We start from the raw sequence: 21,160 nt of genomic DNA, 5'->3' as shown, positions 1-21,160 counted from the left end.
TTTAAGGTCCCTTCCAACCCAACCCATTCTATGATTCTGTGCACGCACAAAACATTCTCAAACTCTTCTGCAGTTCTTGCTCAAGGACAGAGCCCAGCCAAGAGCTCTCAGCACCCTCCTGGCTGTGGGGACGGATCAACCCCACGGCAGCAACTGCCCGGGGAGGTGGTGGAGTCCCCAGCGCTCCCCAGGTTTAAAAGACGGGTGGACGAGGTTCTCAGAGCTGTGGATGGTTGAACTTGATGATCGCAAAGCTCTTCTCCTGATGGATGGTTACGAACCAGAGGACATTTAATGAGCACCCCAACCACTGGGCAGTTTATGCTAAATGAAATAAAGGCACCTTAGCATAAGGCCTCACAGCTCTTGCACCAGAATTAAAGCTAACTTTGCAGAAGAAGCAGCTGCTGTAACTGACACACTGTCTTCAAGGTTTCTCTTTGCAACGATAGAGAGTTGTTCTGCCTTATACTCCCCTCATTTCTCACGAGAAGCTTTCCTCCGTAGTCCTTGTGACTTTGTAGTCTATCAATTTGTAGACTGAAATGCTCACACAGCTATTTCACATGGGAAAACATAATAATGTATTGTAACCAAGGATTACTTGTTGCTAATGGAGAATTGTCAAATCAGCTTGCAGAACAATGGCTTGCTTGAGTTAAGTAAGGTATAAAATGTGTTATGAACTTTGATTAAATGGCTTCACTTGGATCATATTGATCACTGCGTGTTGTCCCGTATTTTCTTCCGTCATTCTCCAACCTAGCCATTCTATGATTTACATTATAAGTGCACGGGTACTCCAGGCTACTTTCTCTCTTACTCAGACATGAAAGCTGATGTTTCATCAGCATTGGATATTTGTAACGCCTGCTTGTGTCCTGGCCCGCAGCCCCCGCGTGTGTGAGGACACGCACCCACCACTCGCTGTGCTCGGGCTGCAGCTTCTTTCCACCTCTGTGCACACAGCATCACCGGCAACCAGAGGAGGTGAATGGAAAGGCAAACTCAAGCTGTGTTTTCTTCTGGGACTGCTGAGATTTCTGTCTGCCAAATTAGCAGAAGGAGTTAAGCCTACCCCGTTTCCTAAAAGCTGCTTCATTCCCAGAAGAGCTCCAGGAAACACCAAAGCGACAGCACGTGCCACACACTGTGCTCCGATACCAGGTGATCACGCTGTGGGAGGAGAAGAGTGACGGCCCTCGCTTCATTGGGATTTTTTCACTTTCTTCACTTCACTAATTAAATTGCCTTTATCGTACCTCGTGACTTTTCTCACTTCGGTGTTTGCTGCCCTGCCGGGGGCACAAGGAGCAAGAGAGCAGCTGTGTGCTGCAGAGCTGCTGACCTGGACCAAAGGTTCAGTCTGGAATCTTGGATCCGCAGTCACCCATGAGGAACGGTCCACAAAGGTCTGAAATTCTGCTTCTTGCAGCATCCCACATAGAAAAATTTCTCCACTCCAAACCATGAATATTTATTAAAGTCCACATGACTAATATAGTCCAAAGAGAAACTTCAGATAAAATACCAATCTGTAAAATACAGGGTCCAACACAAAAAAACTTGAGCCTAACCCTATAGCTCAGGAACCAAGAGTAGAGAGGACGTTATAGAACACGTATTGCTGGCTGAACATGAGCCAGCAATGTGAGCTTGCAGCCCACAAAGCCAACTGTGTTCTGCACCCCTGCAGGGTGAGGGAGAGGATTCTTTCTACCCCTCTGCTCCACTCTCACAAGGCCCCACCACTGGGGGCCCTGTATTCAGTTTTGGAGGCCTCAGCAGAGGAAGGACATGGATCTGTTAGAGCGAGGCCAGAGGAGGCCACGGAGATGATCCCAGGGCTGGAGCACCTCCCGTACGAGCACAGGCTGAGAGAGTTGGGGTTGTTTAGCCTGGAAAAGGTTCCACAGAGACCTTAGAGCAGCCTCCAGTACTGAAAGGGGCTCCAGCAAAGCTGGAGAAGGGCTTTTTATCAGGAAGTGCAGAGACAGGAGAAGGGGGAAACAGTTTTAAGCTGAAAGAGGGGAGACTGAGATGAGATCTTAGGAAGAAATGTTTTCCTGGGAGTAAGCACTGGCCCAGGTTGCCCAGAGCAGGGGTGGCTGCCACATCCCTGGAGGTGTTCCAGGCCAGGTTGATGGGGCTTTGAGCAACCTGATGCAGTGGAACGTGTCCCTGCCCAGGGCAGAGGGGGTTGAATTGGAAGATCTTTCAGGAGCCTTCCAACCCCAACCATTCTATGAGTTTATGAAAATGATCTGCAGGATTGCTTTGAACACTTGCAGCATTGTACACAACTGTGTGTCAGCTCAGAAGGGAACTACTTCAAAGGTGACTGTAATTCACTTTCTTCATTTGTTAAATAGAAAGACTTATTGGGATTTTTTGTGTTGGACCTCATACAACGGATAAAATTATCCAAACATTAATATTACAAAATACCAGCAAAACAGCTGGTAAGGCATCTAGGAACACAGAGGGCTTCCCAGAAAACTAGATGAACACCCAGTCTGCTTACAAAAAGGTATCTCTAACAGTTAGCACATCCATCTTTGTCATCAGATTTCTGAGGAAAGCCAGGCTCTCAAAACACCTCTGAGAAAGAGTCCATCAAGAAGAGAGTCAGGCACTTCACGGTGCCACTGGTGGCCACTTCTTGGCTACATCTTCATGCATAGCCTCGGGGATCCACTGACAATAGGCTGTGAGCAAATCTGGAATGAAAGGGGAGCGATCAGACAGCTACTGTGGGAGGCAGGGACTGGAGCGGTGTTGCTAGAAAGCCAAGGTATCACCCTGCTCTCCCACTGAGAGCAAGAACCAACTTTCCATCCCTGGGACAGTGCTGGAGCTTGGACACTTGCATACAGAGATAGAAGTATCGAGCATGGGAGAATTACTGTGAAAGCCATCACGGCATCACTTGGTTGCTGCTTCTATAAAGAAGCCTCATAAGCTGGTCCCTGAGTATTGAACAAAATCCATTTTGGCTGGACAAAAATGTCTTCCTGTATCCACTGACAGTACCATCAGTCTAGTTTTAAAAAAGCCCAAACAAAACACTTAAAATCTGGTTAGAACTACAGCAAAAATTTCTTAAAAATATAAATAAAAGTTGCTTTCTAAAGCACAGGAAACTCCAGTTCTTCACAGGAACCAGGCACAGAGCGTTACTGTTTCTGGTAAGAAGACAGCAAATATTTGAAGCTTATCAAGTGAAATCTTCCATTTTTAAAATTAGAATTCAATGGTGCTCAAGGTACTACAAAGCCTTCACTGTGTCAGACTAATAATTAAGCAAGCAGAACACTTACATTTAGGATTTTTCTTCCATGCAGCCAGTAAAGCATCGCGATTATCACAGTTTTCTGCCACTAGAGCCTGCAGGAGGGTTTCTGTCCTGGGCTGAAGCCTAAATCAGTCCAAAATAAAATGGTGTTTACTAGCACAGCTTAGCAAAGTGTGAGAGCATCCAGGTCAGCTTTCTGAATTCATACTCTCAGTAGCTTGAAAGGGCTCAGTACAGATGTCAAAAGACAAGACCAAAAGACAAAGAGACACATCACTGGGTCAAAAAAGTTGAGCAGAAGTGGTTTGTCCACCCCACCCCAAACTTTGCTGTTAGCAGCAGGCAGCTGCTCTTGCCTGGAGTTGCCCGCTATGCAGCCAGCACGTAGTAAAGCAGAAATGAATCTACAGGTCCCACGCTGAGCTCTGCATCAACTAAAACAGGAACATGCTTTGTCACTGCAGGACCCTCCGAGAACATCAGCCACTTTTAACAAAGACTTTTGAAATCCTTGCACCCACTCCCTCCATGAAAACTCACAGAAGACTCAAGGAAAGCTTGTTTTGGTAAATGAGAGAGGATCCTGTGGGGACAGCAAGGGAAGGAATAGCTGGGGGTCCCTTTTGAGAGTCACAGTTCTACAAAGGAAAGGAAAACCACAGCAAAAACATGGTCTGTTGGAAACATGTTTCTGAAAGGAAATAAAGACAGTAGAATGGGCTGAACTGCAAAGAAAAGCGCAGGAAGCAGTAGTGCTTATCTGACAGCTTCTTACATGCGTGAGTAGAGTCCTCGCGTGAAGCAGCCTGCAGAGGTCGGTGTGAGCGGCGTGTCCTTTCCCATTGCCCTCACAATCACCAAGACACAGTTTTTCTTGGTGAGAAAGCTCATTTTCTCTCCCTGCAGCTAGAGCCAAGAACACTATCTAGAACACCCCTCCCAGCACTAAACCTTTTTAATTTAAAAGGAAGTTATAAAGTGTTTGCTGGAGACAATGAAACTTAAGTTTGCTTTTAACAACTCACTTGGACCAGGTCTTCAGCATTATGAGGGGACTGGACAGCAGACAGTGGCTGTAATCACTCAACTTCTCGATAACCTGTAAGATTTATTATAACAATTATACGATGAACAAGGTAAATTAATTGTTCTGTGAAGACAATCATCAACGAAATTGAACTGCTGTAAACTTTCACCCCTTATCCTCTACTGCCACCTCTCTCCGATCCACATCTCCATACTAATCTTATCCCGACTGGCTCAACAGATGACTTTTGTGTCTCAGAACGGACACATGACCCGCAGTCCTTTTCCTTTGCATAAACAGGACTTAAATTTGGGGGTCTTTTTCTCCCAAAATTTTCATGCTGTGTCATATTTTAAAGATCTCTTCCCCACCACCTGCGGCAAACTCCTCCAGCCACCAGCAAGTTACAAGGAATGGGCAAGCGCGCAAAGAAGCCGCAGAGCTCACCTCCTCCAAAAACTGGGCTAAAAACTTGTCTACAACATCAAGGAAGTAATGCAGCAGGAACACACTCACCTTTCCTTCAAGCAGGAACCTGGCAAAGTATTTGTAGCGATCAATACCTTCTGGGTAATCAACTTCCACAGCCGGGAGCTGCCAGCCGACTCGATCTGAAATAAAGATCACACAGAGTGTCCCAAATGCTCAAAGAGGTGGGAATGTTTCAAAGGGAGATGTGACAACACAGGTGCTAAAAGAAATGTCACCACCCAGTCAGCCTTGTTCCTTCACAGGACAGCAGATGGGCAGAAAATGCCCACGCCACTGGGAAGACGCTGATATTAAAGTGCTATGAAGCCCATGGAGCAACCACTAAGCTATCTGAACAGCCCAAGATGAGCTTGACCTTTCTGGTCTGCCAAGAGCCTTGTTAAAAACAGCACTGCAGTAACCACAGAGCAGCTCTCAGGCAAGTCCACTGAGTGAGACATTTCAAGGCACTTACAAAAGACACTTGGTCTGTGACATCGGATTCGGCCTGTTTCAGGGCAGAAGGATGGAGGAGGATTTTCCAGAGGCTTCCCAAAGTGGCAGTACGGCGGCAACAGGGCAGGAATCCACTCGGGTTCAACTGCAGACACACCTTAGGAAGGGAGAACCACACACCTTAATGAGGAATTGGTGCCAGGAGCTGCCACTCACTAGCAGTCACGAGTACAGCGTGTGGTCTGGATCTCGGCTCCACAGATTTACTCATATCTCATTTTTCACCTAAACTGTACAGATTTACATTCTTCTGTTTGGAGACCAGCAACAGGTCTAACAGGGCTGGTGCAGAGCAGCTATTTCAGAAGCTGAGCTTTGCTCCAACCCATTCTGCTAGACAAAGAATAAGCCAGGCCAATTTTTCTCCTGGTCCAGGTCTAGAAAGCACAAGGATCCAAATCCCAGGAAGCACGACTGCTCTGTAAGGAGAGCTCTTGGTCACCTCAAGGGAAACATTCTGCTAAGGCATTTCTGAATTCCTCACCACACCTGCAGAACAAGTAGGGATTGCAGCAGTCTCACCTTTCATATACATTTTTGTAGTCTCAACAATTTCTTGATACACCACAAACTCCGGGAGTTGTTTGAAGAGGACTGAGCTCGGATGGATGAACACTGGGTCGTCCAGAAGAGCAGTCTTTAAGAAAGCACAGGAGATTTAAGCAGAGTAAGATGAGGGCAATTAATTTATATATTTTTTTATTTCATCTAATTTCAGTCTCTCTCAGATGTACATTTATATGGTTTCCTAACGTGATGGCCATTTTTAATAACCCCATAATTTTCTGCCTCACCTTCTCTGGTGCCATCAAGCACTTTGCAGGATGGACTACTGCTACTTCTTAGCTCTTTCATAACAACTCCTACATGACGGCTGGGAAGTTACAATACTGGAAATGTAAATTCTAGGGAGAGAAGTTGTAGAAAGCCAGCGCAGCGCATGCAGCCCCAACACTGTATCCAGCCAGAAGCCCAGGCTTTGCACAGGAGCGCCTTTCTGCCACACAGGAATTGGAATTCAGTCAAATCAAGCTGTTTACCTTGTAGGCATTTCTCCACTTGTCATCCAGAAGCTCTTCTGCCTGAACCCTTCGGGCAACATGATCCCCCAGCCCTGCCAGCACAATCTGCCTCAAGTAAGTTGCTTGAGCTTCTGTTGGGGGCTTCATCTTTGGATCAACGTAGAGACCAGCATCAGTGCAAACAGAGTTCACTGCCAGGGAAAAAAGATGAGTTAAGATTCAATAGAAAAAAAAAAAAGGTTGTAACAGACAGACAAGTTGACTCGTCGCCCCCCAGTAGAGAATAAACACGGCAACTCCTCTCAAAACTCACTTACCTGCTGTTGTCAGCTGCCCTCTCAAGCGCCTGATTTCCAGCACGGCTTTGTATCGGAGCCCATTTTCTTCACAGAATTCACGGGTACACCCGGCATATTCACAGGCCCCCACCGCTCCTGGAAGCGAACAGTCAGGTGGAGAGAACAACTCAGCTGATCATCTCTCCTGATTACATCGACTGCAGCACTGTCACGGTGGCCACACACACAGCAGCTCCCACTAGCCAGCCTGACACGGGCAGGCTGCCCAGAGAACAGCCAACAAAACACATCGCTGGACTTAGTCCTACAGCACACGGAAGCCTTTAGTTGTGTAAAGCTGAGAGCTCAGGGGAACAGACGGGAGAATAGAATGGAAGTTAAGACTTCAGGGAAATGTCTGCAATACCTAACATCACCATGAGGTCTCCAAGCTTTTGCATCGGCCCCTGCCCAGCCCAGATCTTTTGCATCTGTAAGAGCCTCGCTTTCTTCCCCTTCAGTTTCGCTGTCTCTTCCTCACTTACTGCAGGTCTATAAGAAACACAAACAGACATAAATGAGTGCGGGGAGACCTCGGCATCAGAGGCATCAGCTGTGACAAGGTGACACATGCTGTAAATAGGGCGTCAGGCTCACTCGCCCACCTGTCAAACTCTTCAAAAAGCTCCCGGACGGTCATTGCAGACACGATGGTGACAGTGTAGGGCAGGCAGTCCTGCTGCCTGCTTAACGCCAACATCTTCGCATAGCGGGGGGCGACAGGAAAAGTGGCCATTATCCTGCCCAGGGGACTGATGGGGCAACTCAGCTTTGCTGCCAGCTGCTGCTTCAGCCTGGGGGAGGCAGAGAAAAGTCACACAGAGAGGTGAGTATTGGTCTCTTTGCCCAAGTACTAGGTGATACGATGACAGGGTTTCCTAATGTCCCATCTGAACCTCCCTTGGCGCAGCCTCAAGCTGCGCCAGGGGTGGTTCAGATGGGACATTAGGAAAAACTTCTTCATTGAAAGGGTTCTGAAGCACCAGCAAAGGCTGCCAGGGCAGTGGTGGAGTCCCCATCCCTGGAGGTGTTTAAAAGCTGAGTAGATGAAGTGCTTAGGGATCTGGTCTAGTAGCGGACAGGTACAGCTGGACCTGATGATCTCAAGGGTCTTTTCCCACCTGGGGATACTGTGAACTTCTGCATTAGAACAAGTTTGTGTTTCTGGGTTTGGCAGCCCAATTACTTTGATGTGTTTTCTCAGATTTTGTTATGTGCTGGTCCCTAAAGGCTGGCAGGAAGGATCTCCCCTCCTCATGCAGCTCCCACCTGCCTGCATGGCACACACCTCACACAGTCTTTCCCTGCCCAAACACTAAAACAAACACGGGTGCACCAGAGAACGTTAAAGTGATGCCAGTGTCTGTACAAAAGCACATCCTTCGAAGCGAGGGCTGATCTGGAGAAGCAGATGGAAGAACAGCAGTGCCCACTGCCTCAATAGTGGAGGCCGAGCAGAAGTGCCAAGAGGAAACATGTGCAGGATCACAGACTTTACCTTCCCGTCATAGGGGGCTCCTTCAAAGCACCCAGAGCTATCAACAACTCCTCAGCTGCTGCAAGTGCTTCTGTTGGAGGTGGCGTTGGGAAGGGGAAGTTGACTACCTATAGATGGCAAGACAAAATGCCTCTCAGTGGACACAGCTCCCATTGAAAAAAAAAAGAGTCTGAATGCATCAACAAGTCCTTGAAGAGAACAAAACCCTCCCTCCGGTTATATATACAAAAAAAACCCACTTAGGATGTTTGCCAGGAGCGAGAGGAAACTACATCGAATAGGAGGAAACAGAACAAAAACAACAGCAAACAGGAATACCAGCGCCACCCCTAGCTGCCACTGACTCAGCCACCGCCCAGGCCAGGCTGCTTTCAGGTCAAACTTTAATTACTGTGCTTTCTGAAAGTGCTCAAGTACCTCCAAAACACAATCCCCCTTTCAACAGGGTTTTGCTCATTTCTTATATTATAAGAAAGCTCCTACTACCTGAACAAATATATCTGCTAAGGTCTGGTGGAATTCATGGCAGCTTCTGCAATCTGCAGAATCAAAATCAAGTCCCAGGATCCTAATTTCTCACAAGGAACAGCCTCAAGCAATGATGATAAAAGGCATTTGTGTTTGTTTCTGGCTCCTAGGGGCAACCACTTCAATGAACACCATAGGACAAAGCCAAATTACACCTCACCTTGTCTATATTTAATGCCTTCATTTGCAGAATCAAGTCTTCCACCGGTCGCCTTGTTATTTCTGGAGCAGAAAACTTCTCAAAGTCCGTGAAGACTGCTGAAGAGTATAGCCTAGGGGACCAGAAGGGCTGCTTAGAGATGTAGAAGAAATCTTAACTCAAAAGATACGCATGAAGAACAGGCAGCTGAGGGTATTATTTACATATCACTGTAATAAGGTACATGGTTGGGGCATATTGCCATATTCACAAAAAGCTGACTTGGCTTGGAGTGGAATCCATGTGAATCTGGCCACAAAAATAAGGGTTTTCTGCAAGAGAAAGGCCCCAGAGAAGCCGAACTGTCAAACCAACATCACAGTGCCAGTTCAGGTTTGGCTTCACCTCTCCTATTTGAAAGGAGAGCAGAGAAAACCCAGAGTATTTGAAGCAGTACTGGCTCCTTGTGAAAGACGCAGCAGGACAAGGGAAGCTGTCAAATTTGGACACACATTGTGTTTTCTCGTCTCCTAACCCTCTCCACAGCGGGGAGCTGACCTGTAACAGTGCCCCGGCTCTGTCCGGCCAGCCCTTCCTGCCCGCTGGTTGGCTGAAGCTTGAGATATCCAGGTGACTTGGAAAGATGAAACCCCGGTGATTTTGTCATAGAAACGTTTCTTCACCTTTCCACAGTCAACAACATACTTGATACCTGGGATGGTAAGTGATGTTTCAGCCACATTGGTGGCTACAACACACAGTCTTGTGCCAAGAGGAGGAGCCCTGAATACCTGCAAGAAGCAGATGGGCTTGTGAAATGCACGGCCAACAACAGAAAAAAGACAGGCAGTCAACTTCGACAAGAAAGCTGGAGAGGGACTATTCATAAAGGCTTGTGGCGATAGGACAAGGGGAACTGGTATAAACTGGAGAGGGGCAGATTTAGACTAGACATTAGGAAGAATTTCTTCACCATGAGTGGGGAGGCCCTGGCCCAGGTTGCCCAGAGAAGCTGTGGCTGCCCCATCCCTGGAGGTGTTCAAGGCCAGGTCGGAGGGGCCTTGGGCAGCCTGATCCAGGGGGATGTCCCTGTCCATGGCAAAGGGGTTGGAACTGGATGATCTTTAAGGGCCCTTCCAACCCAAACTATTTTATGATTCCATGAGCTTGAATGGTCTGCAAAGGGATGGAAACACAGATGGCACTGCAGGTGAAACCCAACAGTAAGACTAAAGACTTCATTATCTGTCTCTCTCCGCTCTGGAGCTCTCTATCCACCTCAGTTAATCTCATAAAAACATTCAAGGGGCTCCAAGTGGAGCAGACACTAGTACCGAGTTGTATTTAGATGTATTGCTGCCACCTCCAAAGCCCAAAAGGGAGTGCAGGAATTTGTACGAACTGCCTCTTGGCAGCGGGATCCTGCCGTGCAGCTGGGCAATGAATAATTTTAATGTGCTGCAGGACTGTTACTGCTCAACCCTCCCAACCTGCCCAACTGGCACATTAGGGAGATTCCAGCCCAAGCAAGGGCTGCTTTGATCCCATCCCAACTTGCCCATTGGGCCACTTGAACCTGCCCGCTGCTGCATAGTTCAAGACTGAAATTTTAACTCAGAAAGCACATGTGACTTTGGACAAGGATCACACATCTGTAAGGATCATTTACTCCTTCTGACAATAAACCCTGTACCTTTGCTTGTTTCTCTGGTGCTAGCAAAGAATAGAGCGGGAGCACATAGAGTGGAAGGGACGAATCAGGTTTCTCATCTGTGAAGAAAGAAACCAACATTGTAAAATACACAGCAAGTCACCTTCCAGGCTCAGTCTCAACGTCTTCACAAACACCACTTGATTTAAAACCAGAAAAGTATTTGGCACAAAGCTGCAGCTGGAAATTCTTAATGGCTTTTCCACACAACACACACTTTGTTATCACACCACTTCAGCAAAGGACAACCAGCTCATGTCACACACTTCACAGACAACAGAAGAGAAGAAACTTATGAAATGTAAAAGCCAAACCTTCTTCTGAGCCACCATCTCCTAAATCAAGGTCACTGTCAGACCCTGCAATATCCTCATCAGTTTCACTGTCTCTGTCTTCATCTCCTTCATCCACTGGTACAACAGAGTAATTGTCCAGATCAATTTTGGGGAGTGTCTGAGAAAGACAAGAAAGATGAGCACAGAGCGTTAAGGGGGGACACAAACTGCACTGTTTCTTGATCTGAAAGCAAAGCTGAGCACTCACTCCACACATTTGTTGACCTAACGAGAGATTTCATTTGTATTTTAAGGCTGAGGTTCAGCATTTGGTAACTTTGTGAATCAGAGGTAAATAACCCAAGTATTTTAAACAGCATTTTGTGCTAAGCTGAGCTTCTTCACTTGGAGGCTTGTGGGAAAGGGCAAAATTTCTTTACTTTAGGCCGCTTCAGGGATGTCAGTGGACAACGTATGTGTAACATCAAAATCTTCTGCTAAGAAAGTGCACATAGGACTTGTGTGGAAACCAAATGCTACTCTTCAGCACATATGCATCAGTCTTGATTTTGGGTAACAAGCGGTGAGATGAAGAGCAGCCCTGGAGCCAGTAAGTCTCAAACTCCTCCCATTAAAGTTTTAATGGTCAGCATGCAACTGCAATCCATTCTCTGCCCATAATATCAAGGGACACGTTAGCACTGTGCTGCTCATAACAGCAGTTATCAGTGTAGACAGCATTACTGGATTTCCTGAGGAACATAGGTAGACTACAAGGCCTCAGGCAAGTCTTAAAAAGGCTGGTGAGAAATGCGGCTACACAGAAGTCCTGTTCTGCAGAAAGGTACCTGATCCTTCCTGTCTCTTGGAGGAATGCTAGCCATCACACATTACCATAACTTTCTTCCGCTTCCTCGACTTCTTAAATTTTCTGATTTCTTCCACTGATTCTTCTTTGTCATCATCTCCTCCTATAAAAACAGCCAATGGAATTACTGTTAGCTGAGCATGCTTTCCTCTTGGAAAAGGTAGTGGGGGGACTCTAGTCCCACTCCCATCTTTTTGGGGATTCAAAAAGTGTCACAGTATAAAAGAAGCAAAGAGTCGTATTGAAGGCAATGGGGACAGGGATAACACAATTTTAACATTGTAATTCCATTTAGGAGCCATGCAGAGGATTGACAGCGGCACACACAGCAACTGTACGCCCTGTGGTTTAGGGGATGACTTCCTAAAGCCATCTTGGGAAATGCCACTATCCTGAGAACAGTCAGCAATAAGCAGCACCATTTTCACTTTAATTCACAACCAACAGAGAAGTAAAGAAAAGCAATGGATTCTGGGGAACTGGAAGGGATCATACACATAAACCTTTCCCTCAAATTCAAACTAGCACAAACTTAACAATCAGTCATCAAAACCCTCCCCAACTCACTTGTTTTAAATAAAAGCTCTTATTTTAAGGTGCAAAGTAAGCTCCCTTCTCAGTGGGACAAATTCAAAGTTGAACAGTCCTTTATTCTATGGCATTACCTGCAGTATTGGTTTTCTTGAATGGAAAGGCTTTCCTTAGCCTCCTGCAGAGAGAATGAACTTCGGCTTGGCCTGTCAAAAACACCAAAATTCCACCTGCAAGAGAATAAACCACTCTCAACCTCATAGCTTTTCACCTTGGAAAGCTTCACATCTCATTCTTGATAAAAGGCAGGTTGAACATACTCTGAAGTAACGAGGAGGAACAGTGTGTTTGACTGCATTTGTCATCTTCTTCCCCCTCGAGAAGCATGTTAACATAACTATGACAACTGAAGGGTAATGCTCACAAGAAAAAACTTCTAAGTAAGAGCACATAACACATCATTGCAGTCCCATGTTCAGCTTACGAGAAACCTCACTCCAAACCAAACCAACAAAAACCTCCACCAAAAAACTAACCCAGAAAGGAGGTTCCCAGCAGTGGCCTTACCTGAGGGCAACATTCGATGGATCTTACACACCTTTCTGAAGCACTCCCCACTATAGTCATCCAGGGGGGTCTTCTTGTTAAAATGAACAGTTACAGGGAATTGCCTTGCATCTACCTAGAGAGGAAATGAAGAAAAAAGGGTTTGTGTGCCATCCAAACTCCAGCACAATCATTACAGCTTTTGTGGGAGAACTAGAAATGCTCACCCTACATTTCTATTCAGCTCTTGGTTTTGTTAATCCACAAAAAACAGGACCCACAGGTGTTATCAGTGTTGTTTAGCCTGAACACCACAAAACCAAGCTAGAAACCAAAACTTTTCAGATCATCAACTTGGATTGAGGCTTTCTAGCTTTCCTGAACCATAACTTACAATTCTTCAAGACAATCAGATTCTGCCAGGATAGTTTTATCAGAAAAGTGGAAAGAAAATCACCAAGGCTCGAAAGAAATAACACTCTAGATACGATTTCAGCACCAACTGGAAAGATTAGAGGGCCCCTGTTTAACTGGTTTGCTAAAGGAAGCCCTCGCTGTGTTTCAGGCATTACATCTGACAAGGATCCCAGCAAGGAGAACGATACCTGAATAATGGGAGGTGGAACAGAGAACAGCCTTTTGTTATTGGTGAAATCTTCAACGCGGAGGGTAGCAGACATGACGATCAGCTTCAGTGGGAGCCCCTTCTGCAGGACACAAACGTGTTATTCTGTGCCTGAGAGCACGCGGCAGGTGAGCTGCTCGGCACACACCCCTAGATCTGTCACAGCAGCACTGGATACACATTTCCACACCAAAACACTCAATATCTAAGACAACAAAAGCATCCTGTCAAGGGACAGAGGATACACGCAGCTTCAGAAACAACATGTCTTAAAATACATAAACCCCCATGCTGGCAATCCTGATGCTGACAATGGCCACTGCCTTCTCTCTCCATCTATAAGTAAAACAAACATCGATGCCAAGCACTGCCCTGCAGTCCCTCAGCCCCCACCTATCAGTCCGGATCAAACACTTAATGTCAGCCCCAAAACTTCTCTTCTTAAACACTGCTGCTGGCAGCTTATTCCCCTGTAATTAGCTGGATATAGACTGAAAAATTATCTGTTGGTACTGATATGTACTATTGTTCCCCTTTTTGTAGGCTTTGTGCTGCTTTGATCACTGGGAAAGACAAACACGTTATTTGAGGGTTATTTAATGGTTCCAGTCTGATTTCTGTTGATGTTCACGTTAAGAATCCCGCCTCTTCATATCTAACATCCTCCACCCTAGCACTCCTGCACCTAGTGCAGAAATATCACTTCTCTTACCTTTTTACGAAGAGGCACGATGCGAGACAAGAGGCCTATTAAGATATCCGTGTACATACTCCTTTCATGGGCTTCGTCGATAATGATGACTTTGTACTTGGAAAGCAGAAAGTCCTAAAGAAAAGAGATGGATTTCACTCCATGAAGCCTCACTCAAGGCCATCTTTATGTCAAGGCAGCCTAGGGTTACACAAACACTGGCCTCTCCATCCCCCTGGCTGTCGTCTCTCCCACATATCTGAGCACAGTTTAATGTGTTTGTGCCACATGAAGCAGCCTCGTTCCCTAGAACCTCGTCCTTGCTCTCATTTTCCACAGCAAAATAACCTAATGTTTAGGGACTTGGGAGGCAGAAATATAACAGGCCAAGATGAAACACCTCTGGTGCTAAAAGGCATTTTGCTTTGAAAGGTTGGCAACAAATCCATGCAAAGCAACTGACCTCTCTTCCTAGTTATACAAAATACTTTCCTCTTTATAACACTGAGGACAGCAACTTACCTTCTGGATTTCTTTCAGCAGCACACCATCCGTCATGAACTTGATTTGTGTTTCATCTGTAACATTGCCTTCATATCGGATTTGATATGAAACCACTCTAGGAGGAAACACCAAGGCAGCCACAAGAAAAAGCATGTGGAGAAACAGAGAATTCACATTCAGACAAGGAGGCGGCCTTTGGCCTAACTAAATTCAGATGTGATGCCAGGAGAAGACAAAAAGCAGACCCCAGAGCCCAGCACACACACAACGCTGGGATATACAGCAACACCACTTCGAACTATTGCACTGTTATGGGATGCTCTCTCAGACAGAGGCAGACTGGGACCACTCCCCACAAACCACCTTCACAAAGTTCTCTTTAAGAAGTAACTGACAACCACAAGCAGCAACAAATCTGTGCTATTTTTTTTTTTGTAGACAACCCTTCTGAGGGGTTTTCAAGTAACTTCCCCACAGTTCTTTGCCAAAGACTGAACCAGGGAAGTGCAAGCCTTGATTTTAGTCTATGGCACACACAGAGCATCTCGGTGTTATCTTCCTAGCAAGGTCTCAGCGTTTTTTCTCCTCACCTGTGTGACAAGTTCATTTCCTTAGCGACTCGCTGGGACATGGACACTGCAGCCACACGCCGAGGCTCGGTGATCCCAATAGCACCAGAACTAAAAGGGATGATGGAAAGAACAGAAAGGGCTGTTTAGCTTCTTGTTTTAAAGAGAGAAACACTTAGAAAGACAACAACAGGAATTCTGCCAATGGCTCTAAAATAAGTAGCATCACTTGCACAGGTAACTTGCACCTTCTTGCAAAGGTAAAAGCCAGCTTCTGTATGCAGAGGCTGAACAATGCGAGATAGGCAGGCAATAAAGCCCTTCTGTGAAAAACGAAACAGTGGCTTTGGAGAGATCTTTTACCTTAGAGGTTTCAAAAGATTGAGATTATGTGAAGAGACTTTTGCAAGTCACAATCTTATTCCCTTCAGATTTTTGAAAGGCCCATTCAACATGGCACCAACACTGCACAAAACAGACCAGGTTCAGTTCAGCCAAAGCAAAAAAAAAAACCCCAAAACCTGAAGCCACTGAGCTCAGTGTGAATTCTTCTCACCACATTTGCTGCAAATAAAAGACAACCCGTACCTGGCATAGCCCGCTTCATAAAGAAACTGAGGTACTTGTGTGGTTTTCCCACTTCCTGTCTCTCCACATATGATGACAATCGGATTCTCACTGATGGCTTCCATGATGACTTGCTCTTCTGCAAGGATTGGAAGCTTTAGTCTTGCTTCCTAAAGAATTTAAAACACATTTTTTAGTTGCACTGCTTTGTCTCTTACTCTCTTTTTGTTTCCCATAGGACTGAAAATTGTTACCTGCCTCAGATTATAAAACCCACAAAAGGAATTCTGCAAGCCTTGTGGCTCACAAAGCCAGCCAGCATCCCACCAGCACGTCCAAGAGTTAGAGTCATCAGCACAGCTTCCCTGAAAGCACCTGGCAAGCTCTGCACTTAAATTGGTAAAACTTCAGAGTACTTTTAATCTATTAACACAGCACTTCAGGCAAAAATCATTTCACCGCTCAGTCTTGTCTGTTCAGACACATGTCGAGCTTCTCCCATTTCTGTAGAAGCCCTATACCTTCAGGAAATGGCATCAAACGCCCCTGCCTAAGATACAGCATAACAGAGAGCTGAAAGTGACTTCACAAGATCTCCCAGCAAAGAGCAACAAAAGACTGACTGTAGATTCTACATTTAAAACTAAAGACAAATACTTATACCCTAAAATAAAAATGAACTAGATTTCCTTCTGCTAGATTACACAGGTTTAAATCTCAGACACACGCGTGTACCACTCGCCAGAAGAGGACCCGAAGCACACGCTGCTGCCCTGCAGTATTAGCAAGAGACACAAGATATTGCTGTAGGGTCAGCAGTGGCCTAGTCTAACGGGGGATACCCGAATCCCCAGCCCTCTCTATAAGCACTTCACTGTTCCCAGCGCCTCACCTGAATCTCAGGAGTCCTGTCCACTGGAACGAAAACCGCAGGCTTGCACGGCGGTTTGTTGGAGGCTGCCTGGCTAACTGGTGCACCAGGGCCAGACGGCGGCTGCTGCGCCACTGCTTCCTTCACACCCTCCTCTGGCTTTCCAGCAGCATTCAAATCACTGGCTGGAGGCTTTTCAGTTTCTTGTTTCTGCTCTTCCTTCTCCTCCTCCGAGATACTAGGTTCTTCCTCTAGCTCTGATTCCAAATCCGAGCTGTGTCTTCTCTTATTTGCACCACTGATGCTCCTGATCTTTTCAGGGATCACAATTTCTGGCTCCTGTATCACCCTAGAACAAAACATCACCATGTCAACTATGTTTCAGTCAATGTTCTCCAGGACCACAAGCCAGACACATCTTCCAACACAAACCAGAAATGTCTCATCATCAAAAGTCACTGCCTGAGCCTGAAACCAGGTTTTACTGAAATAAGGAAAACTCCTACCCCTCGGGTGCAGCGCAAAGCCAGAAGAGGTTACTCAGCGAGGTCAAGACAGTTCTTCAAGGATCTCCCATTCTTAAAGGGTTTCCCAGCCCTACTACTTAAAACCTCAGCTGACCTGATTGCTGGATTTGTATTAAAGCATGTTCTGTACAGACAGTTATTAATTTCTTTAGAAAGCATCTTTGGAGTTTAATACATTTCAGCTTCTGCTAAATGCAGCTCTTGATAAATCCAGTACTTAAGTAATATATCAGTCACTGTTTTCCAACACAACAAAGAAGTAAACATTTATCCACTAATCATGTAGATTATTATAATTTGTAAGAGTACACAGTTATAACCATCACCCACCTCACCCCTTACAAAAGGGATGACCAAGTTATTTTAACCAACATCATCCCAAGAAAGTGTCAGTTAAACAAGATAATAACTACCATATTATGAGATAAAAACAGAAAAGCACTTAAGCAAATCAATTCTGAAAAACCTATATGCAGCACAAAAAAAAAAAAATCAAGTGAAAAAAGCTAAGAAGATTGCCAGATTTTCAACCACAGTGACAAACCAGAATGAGTCTTTCCAAATAAAGCATTACCTTTTGGTCTGATACATGCGCTCCCCAGTACCCAGTTTCGAAGTAGTGAGCAGAAGTTTCATTTCTGCCTCGGAAGCTTGGACCTCGTTCAGCTTGCTCAGCAACTCCGCTCGCTATTTGGGAAAAACCAAAATCAGTGGGAAATCATTTCATTTCAAAATTCTCGCTTGAGTTTTAAGAGGTGTGCTCTGGCAAATACTGCTGTGAAGCTGTAAAGACGTTCTGCTGCCCTCCTCAATGAAGACTTCAGCCCTGCACTAGAGCAAAGACAGAAGAAACACGGACTCGACCCTTCATCACTGCAGTGAAAAGCTCAGCTGCACCCTTCAAACAACAGCAAAGAAAATGGATTGGAAGCAGAATGTTGGAGTGAGGGCTGGAGCTATGGAAGCCTCCCTCCCACTCCCACAGCGCTGGCGGGAGGTCAGGCAGCAGCAGTTTTAAACCCCCTCGAGCAAGAGAGTTTGCTTGTTAAAGCCATTATTCAGGTGCAAAAATGAACAGGAAAACTGTACTGGAAAGCTTTTACAAAGACAGAAAAAGTCTATTTGAGTACAGAATATATAGAAAAGCAGGAAATAAATATTTGAAAAGCACCAGCACAAGCAGAGCAAGAGTGCAGCAAGCTTTGCACTTTACAACAGGACAAAGCTGCTCAAACAATCCGCCTCACAGAATGATTTTAAACTATGAAGTTGTTTGCTCTGCTAGCAATGTACTTCACAATACTCATCTTATGGGGTCGGGGATAAAGAGATGACAGGAACTGGGATCCAGAAACAATGCACTCCTGCGAGACCTGACACAAAGGGGTGGCTAATGCTGCTGTGACCTGAACTCTGAAGCTTCAGCATCCTTGAGTGGCTCCTGACAGTTTCCTTCCCCACACCTTGAGACGCCCCTGACTGCTCCCACCCCGACACAGCTCGCAGGCACCGCGGAGCAATCACCCCCCTCTGTGTTTCACACCAACCCTTTACTCGCATCACATAGCAGGGAAACCTCAACAGCTGCTCATTAACATCAACCTCTTCTATGCACTGACATTAAACTCACTTTATTGTTTGAACACAAACCACAAATCTGGAATTACCAGCACATACTAATATACCTGTTTTTTCTTCTCCTTCTGCTCCAAAACCTTCTGCAGGATTTTCTTCTGTTTCTTGCTCAGGGGTTTCTTTTGCTTTTGTGCCACACAGGCTACTTTTTTCTTCTTCGCTCGTTTTGCTGGCAGGACCAGGGCATTGCTCCCATCGATTCCCTTCAGCGTTGCCTCATCTAAAAACAAGCGTTAGATTATTCACCTGGGCCAGGTCGGATATTTTCAGTGTGCTGCAAAACAGCCTTGATCACAAACCACACCAGATTTAGCTGCTTTAAACAAACAAAACCCTCACCTCCAGCCAAAAAATACCTTGTATCATCAGCAAGGGCACAAGCCCATGAAACTCGGGACCCGAGAGGCCTGAGCTCGCTGCAGACAGGTGACTCCCAGTGACCTCAGCGGCAACACTGACATTTCTGCCTCTTTATAGAAGCGCCCAGGCCGGGGATGTGGAGCCGCCAGGACACAGCCTGGCCTGGGGCGACCCCGCAGCCTCCGTCTCTGCGATTTTAATGCCGAAATCGCAGGTCTTATGAGGAGCGGCTGAGAGAGCTGGGGGTGTTTAGCCTGGAGAAGAGGAGGCTGAGGTGAAACCTCATTGCTCTCTCCAACTACCTGAAAGGAGGTTGTGGAGAGGAGGGAGCTGGCTTCTTCGAGAGGGAATGGCCTCAAGCTCCGCCAGGGGAGGTTCAGGCTGGACATTAGGAAAAAATTCTTCACAGAAAGGGTCATTGGTCCCTGGCAGAGGCTGCCCAGGGAGGTGGTTGAGTCACTTTCCCTGGAGGGGTTTAAGGGACGGGTGGGCGAGGTGCTAAAGGACATGGGTTAGTGTTTGATAGGAATGGTTGGACTCGATGATCCGGTGGGTCTCTTCCAACCTGGTTATTCTATGATTCTATATTTCTACAGTTTGAGTAACAAAAATCAATATAACAAGCGCGTGGGTTTTGAAGTAACAGCTAAGAACGCGAATTTCAAACATCAAACCACTTTTAACAAAAGCTTTAATAGAGAACTGCTCTGACGGGCGAGCAGCGCCGCCGCCGCGGAGCCCACCGGGCCGCTCGAAGCGGCGATTTCCCGTTCCCGAGGGCGGCACCGTGACCCCGGCAGCCCGGGGGCACGGCGAGCAGCCCGGGCCCGCAATAAGGGCCGCTCCCGGCGCACCTCCCAGCTCCAGCGGCGGCAGCTCCGAGGGCGGCGGCTCCGGGGGCGGCGCGGCGGGGCCCGGCGGCGCCCGGGCCTTCCAGTTGTGGCGGCGGCGCAGGCGGCCCATGGCGGCACCGGGGCGGCCGCACGTGTGGCGACAGCGGCCGCCGCTTCCGGGAGAGCCGCTTCCGGTGGCGCCAGGTCTCGCGAGAAGGGGCGGGGCAATCGGCCAAATGGGCGGTGCCTTCGGGGGCGGGGCCCGCCGCGCGGAGGGCGTGTCCTGCCGCCGAGGGGCGGGGCCGCGGCTGCTCGCGGGGCCGGGAACGGGGCTCGCTCGGTCTTGGAGCTCCCCGGGTCCGGCCGCCCCTGCCCCGAGCACCGCGCCCGCCCGCCTGATAAAGCCCCGCAGGGACTGACTCCACCCCCAGCCCGGGCAGCCCCGGGCAGCCCCTTCAGCAGAGAAATTCCTCCTGCCACCCAACCAAAATCTCCCCTGGTGCAGCTTGATGCCGCTTCCCTGCCCTGCGCCGGCAACCAGGGAGAGGAGACCAAGCCAGCCGGCTGCACCCTCCTTCCAGGTGGGATCATAGACTCGCTTGGGTGGAGAATCATAGAATCACCAGGTTGGAAAAGACCCACCGGATCATCGAGTCCAACCATTCCCATCAATCACTAACCCGTGTCCCTCAGCACCTCATCCACCCGGGCCTTAAACCCCTCCAGGGAAGGGGACTCAACCCCCTCCCTGGGCAGCCTCTGCCAGGGCCCAATCACCCTTTCCGTGAAAAACTTTTTCCTGATGTCCAGCCTAAACCTCCCCTGGCGGAGCTTGAGGCCATTCCCTCTCGTCCTGTCCCCTGTCACTTGGGAGAAGAGCCCAGCTCCCTCCTCTCCACAATCTCCTTTCAGGTAGTTACAGAGAGCAATGAGGTCTCCCCTCAGCCTCCTCTTCTCCAGGCTAAACACCCCCAGCTCTCTCAGCCGTTCCTCATAAGGCCTGTTCTCCAGCCCCCTCACCAGCTTCATTGCTCTTCTCTGGACTCGCTCCAGAGCCTCAACATCCTTCTTGTGGTGAGGGGCCCAGAACTGAACACAGGATTCGAGGAGCGGTCTCACCAGTGCCGAGTCCAGAGGGAGAAGAACCTCCCTGGACCTGCTGGCCACGCCGTTTCTGATCCAAGCCAAGATGCCATTGGCCTTCTTGGCCACC

The 21,160-nt window shown here is 47.4% G+C and overlaps 1 protein-coding gene across 1 annotated transcript; it reads right to left on the bottom strand.

Moving 5' to 3' along the window:
• Window positions 1-1,461: 1,461 nt before the first annotated feature.
• DHX37 (DEAH-box helicase 37) lies at window positions 1,462-20,121 on the bottom strand. Its single transcript, XM_069871346.1, has 27 exons — window positions 19,969-20,121; window positions 18,805-18,974; window positions 17,694-17,806; window positions 16,614-16,941; window positions 15,743-15,891; window positions 15,176-15,265; window positions 14,604-14,700; window positions 14,103-14,216; window positions 13,371-13,472; window positions 12,787-12,901; window positions 12,354-12,449; window positions 11,715-11,791; window positions 10,860-10,998; window positions 10,528-10,604; window positions 9,393-9,625; window positions 8,856-8,967; window positions 8,168-8,274; window positions 7,275-7,463; window positions 7,037-7,161; window positions 6,649-6,765; window positions 6,350-6,522; window positions 5,832-5,946; window positions 5,269-5,406; window positions 4,839-4,933; window positions 4,321-4,394; window positions 3,321-3,418; window positions 1,462-2,720 (listed from the first exon to the last, which is right to left on the bottom strand). Exons 1-27 carry the CDS (start codon window positions 20,075-20,077, stop codon window positions 2,638-2,640), a joined length of 3,435 nt encoding a protein of 1,144 aa, XP_069727447.1. The 5' UTR covers window positions 20,078-20,121; the 3' UTR covers window positions 1,462-2,637.
• Between the last annotated feature and the right edge of the window lie 1,039 nt (window positions 20,122-21,160).

The sequence above is a fragment of the Phaenicophaeus curvirostris genome, chromosome 17, assembly GCF_032191515.1.
Source record: "Phaenicophaeus curvirostris isolate KB17595 chromosome 17, BPBGC_Pcur_1.0, whole genome shotgun sequence".
Taxonomy (NCBI): domain Eukaryota; kingdom Metazoa; phylum Chordata; class Aves; order Cuculiformes; family Cuculidae; genus Phaenicophaeus; species Phaenicophaeus curvirostris.
The sequence above is the reverse complement of the archived record's forward strand: the minus strand, read 5'-3'. Positions and strand labels throughout refer to the sequence as shown.

Excerpts from the sequence above, each read along its gene's own strand:
- DHX37 (XM_069871346.1), bottom strand. The coding sequence starts at position 20,077 with ATGGGCCGCCTGCGCCGCCGCCACAACTGGAAGGCCCGGGCGCCGCCG. Across the intron at positions 6,766-7,036 it reads AGACCTCATGGTGATGTTAG|GAGCGGTGGGGGCCTGTGAA; the intron begins GTATTGCAGACA and ends GTTCGCTTCCAG. Across the intron at positions 3,419-4,320 it reads ATGCTGAAGACCTGGTCCAA|GCTTCAGCCCAGGACAGAAA; the intron begins GTGAGTTGTTAA and ends GGACTGATTTAG.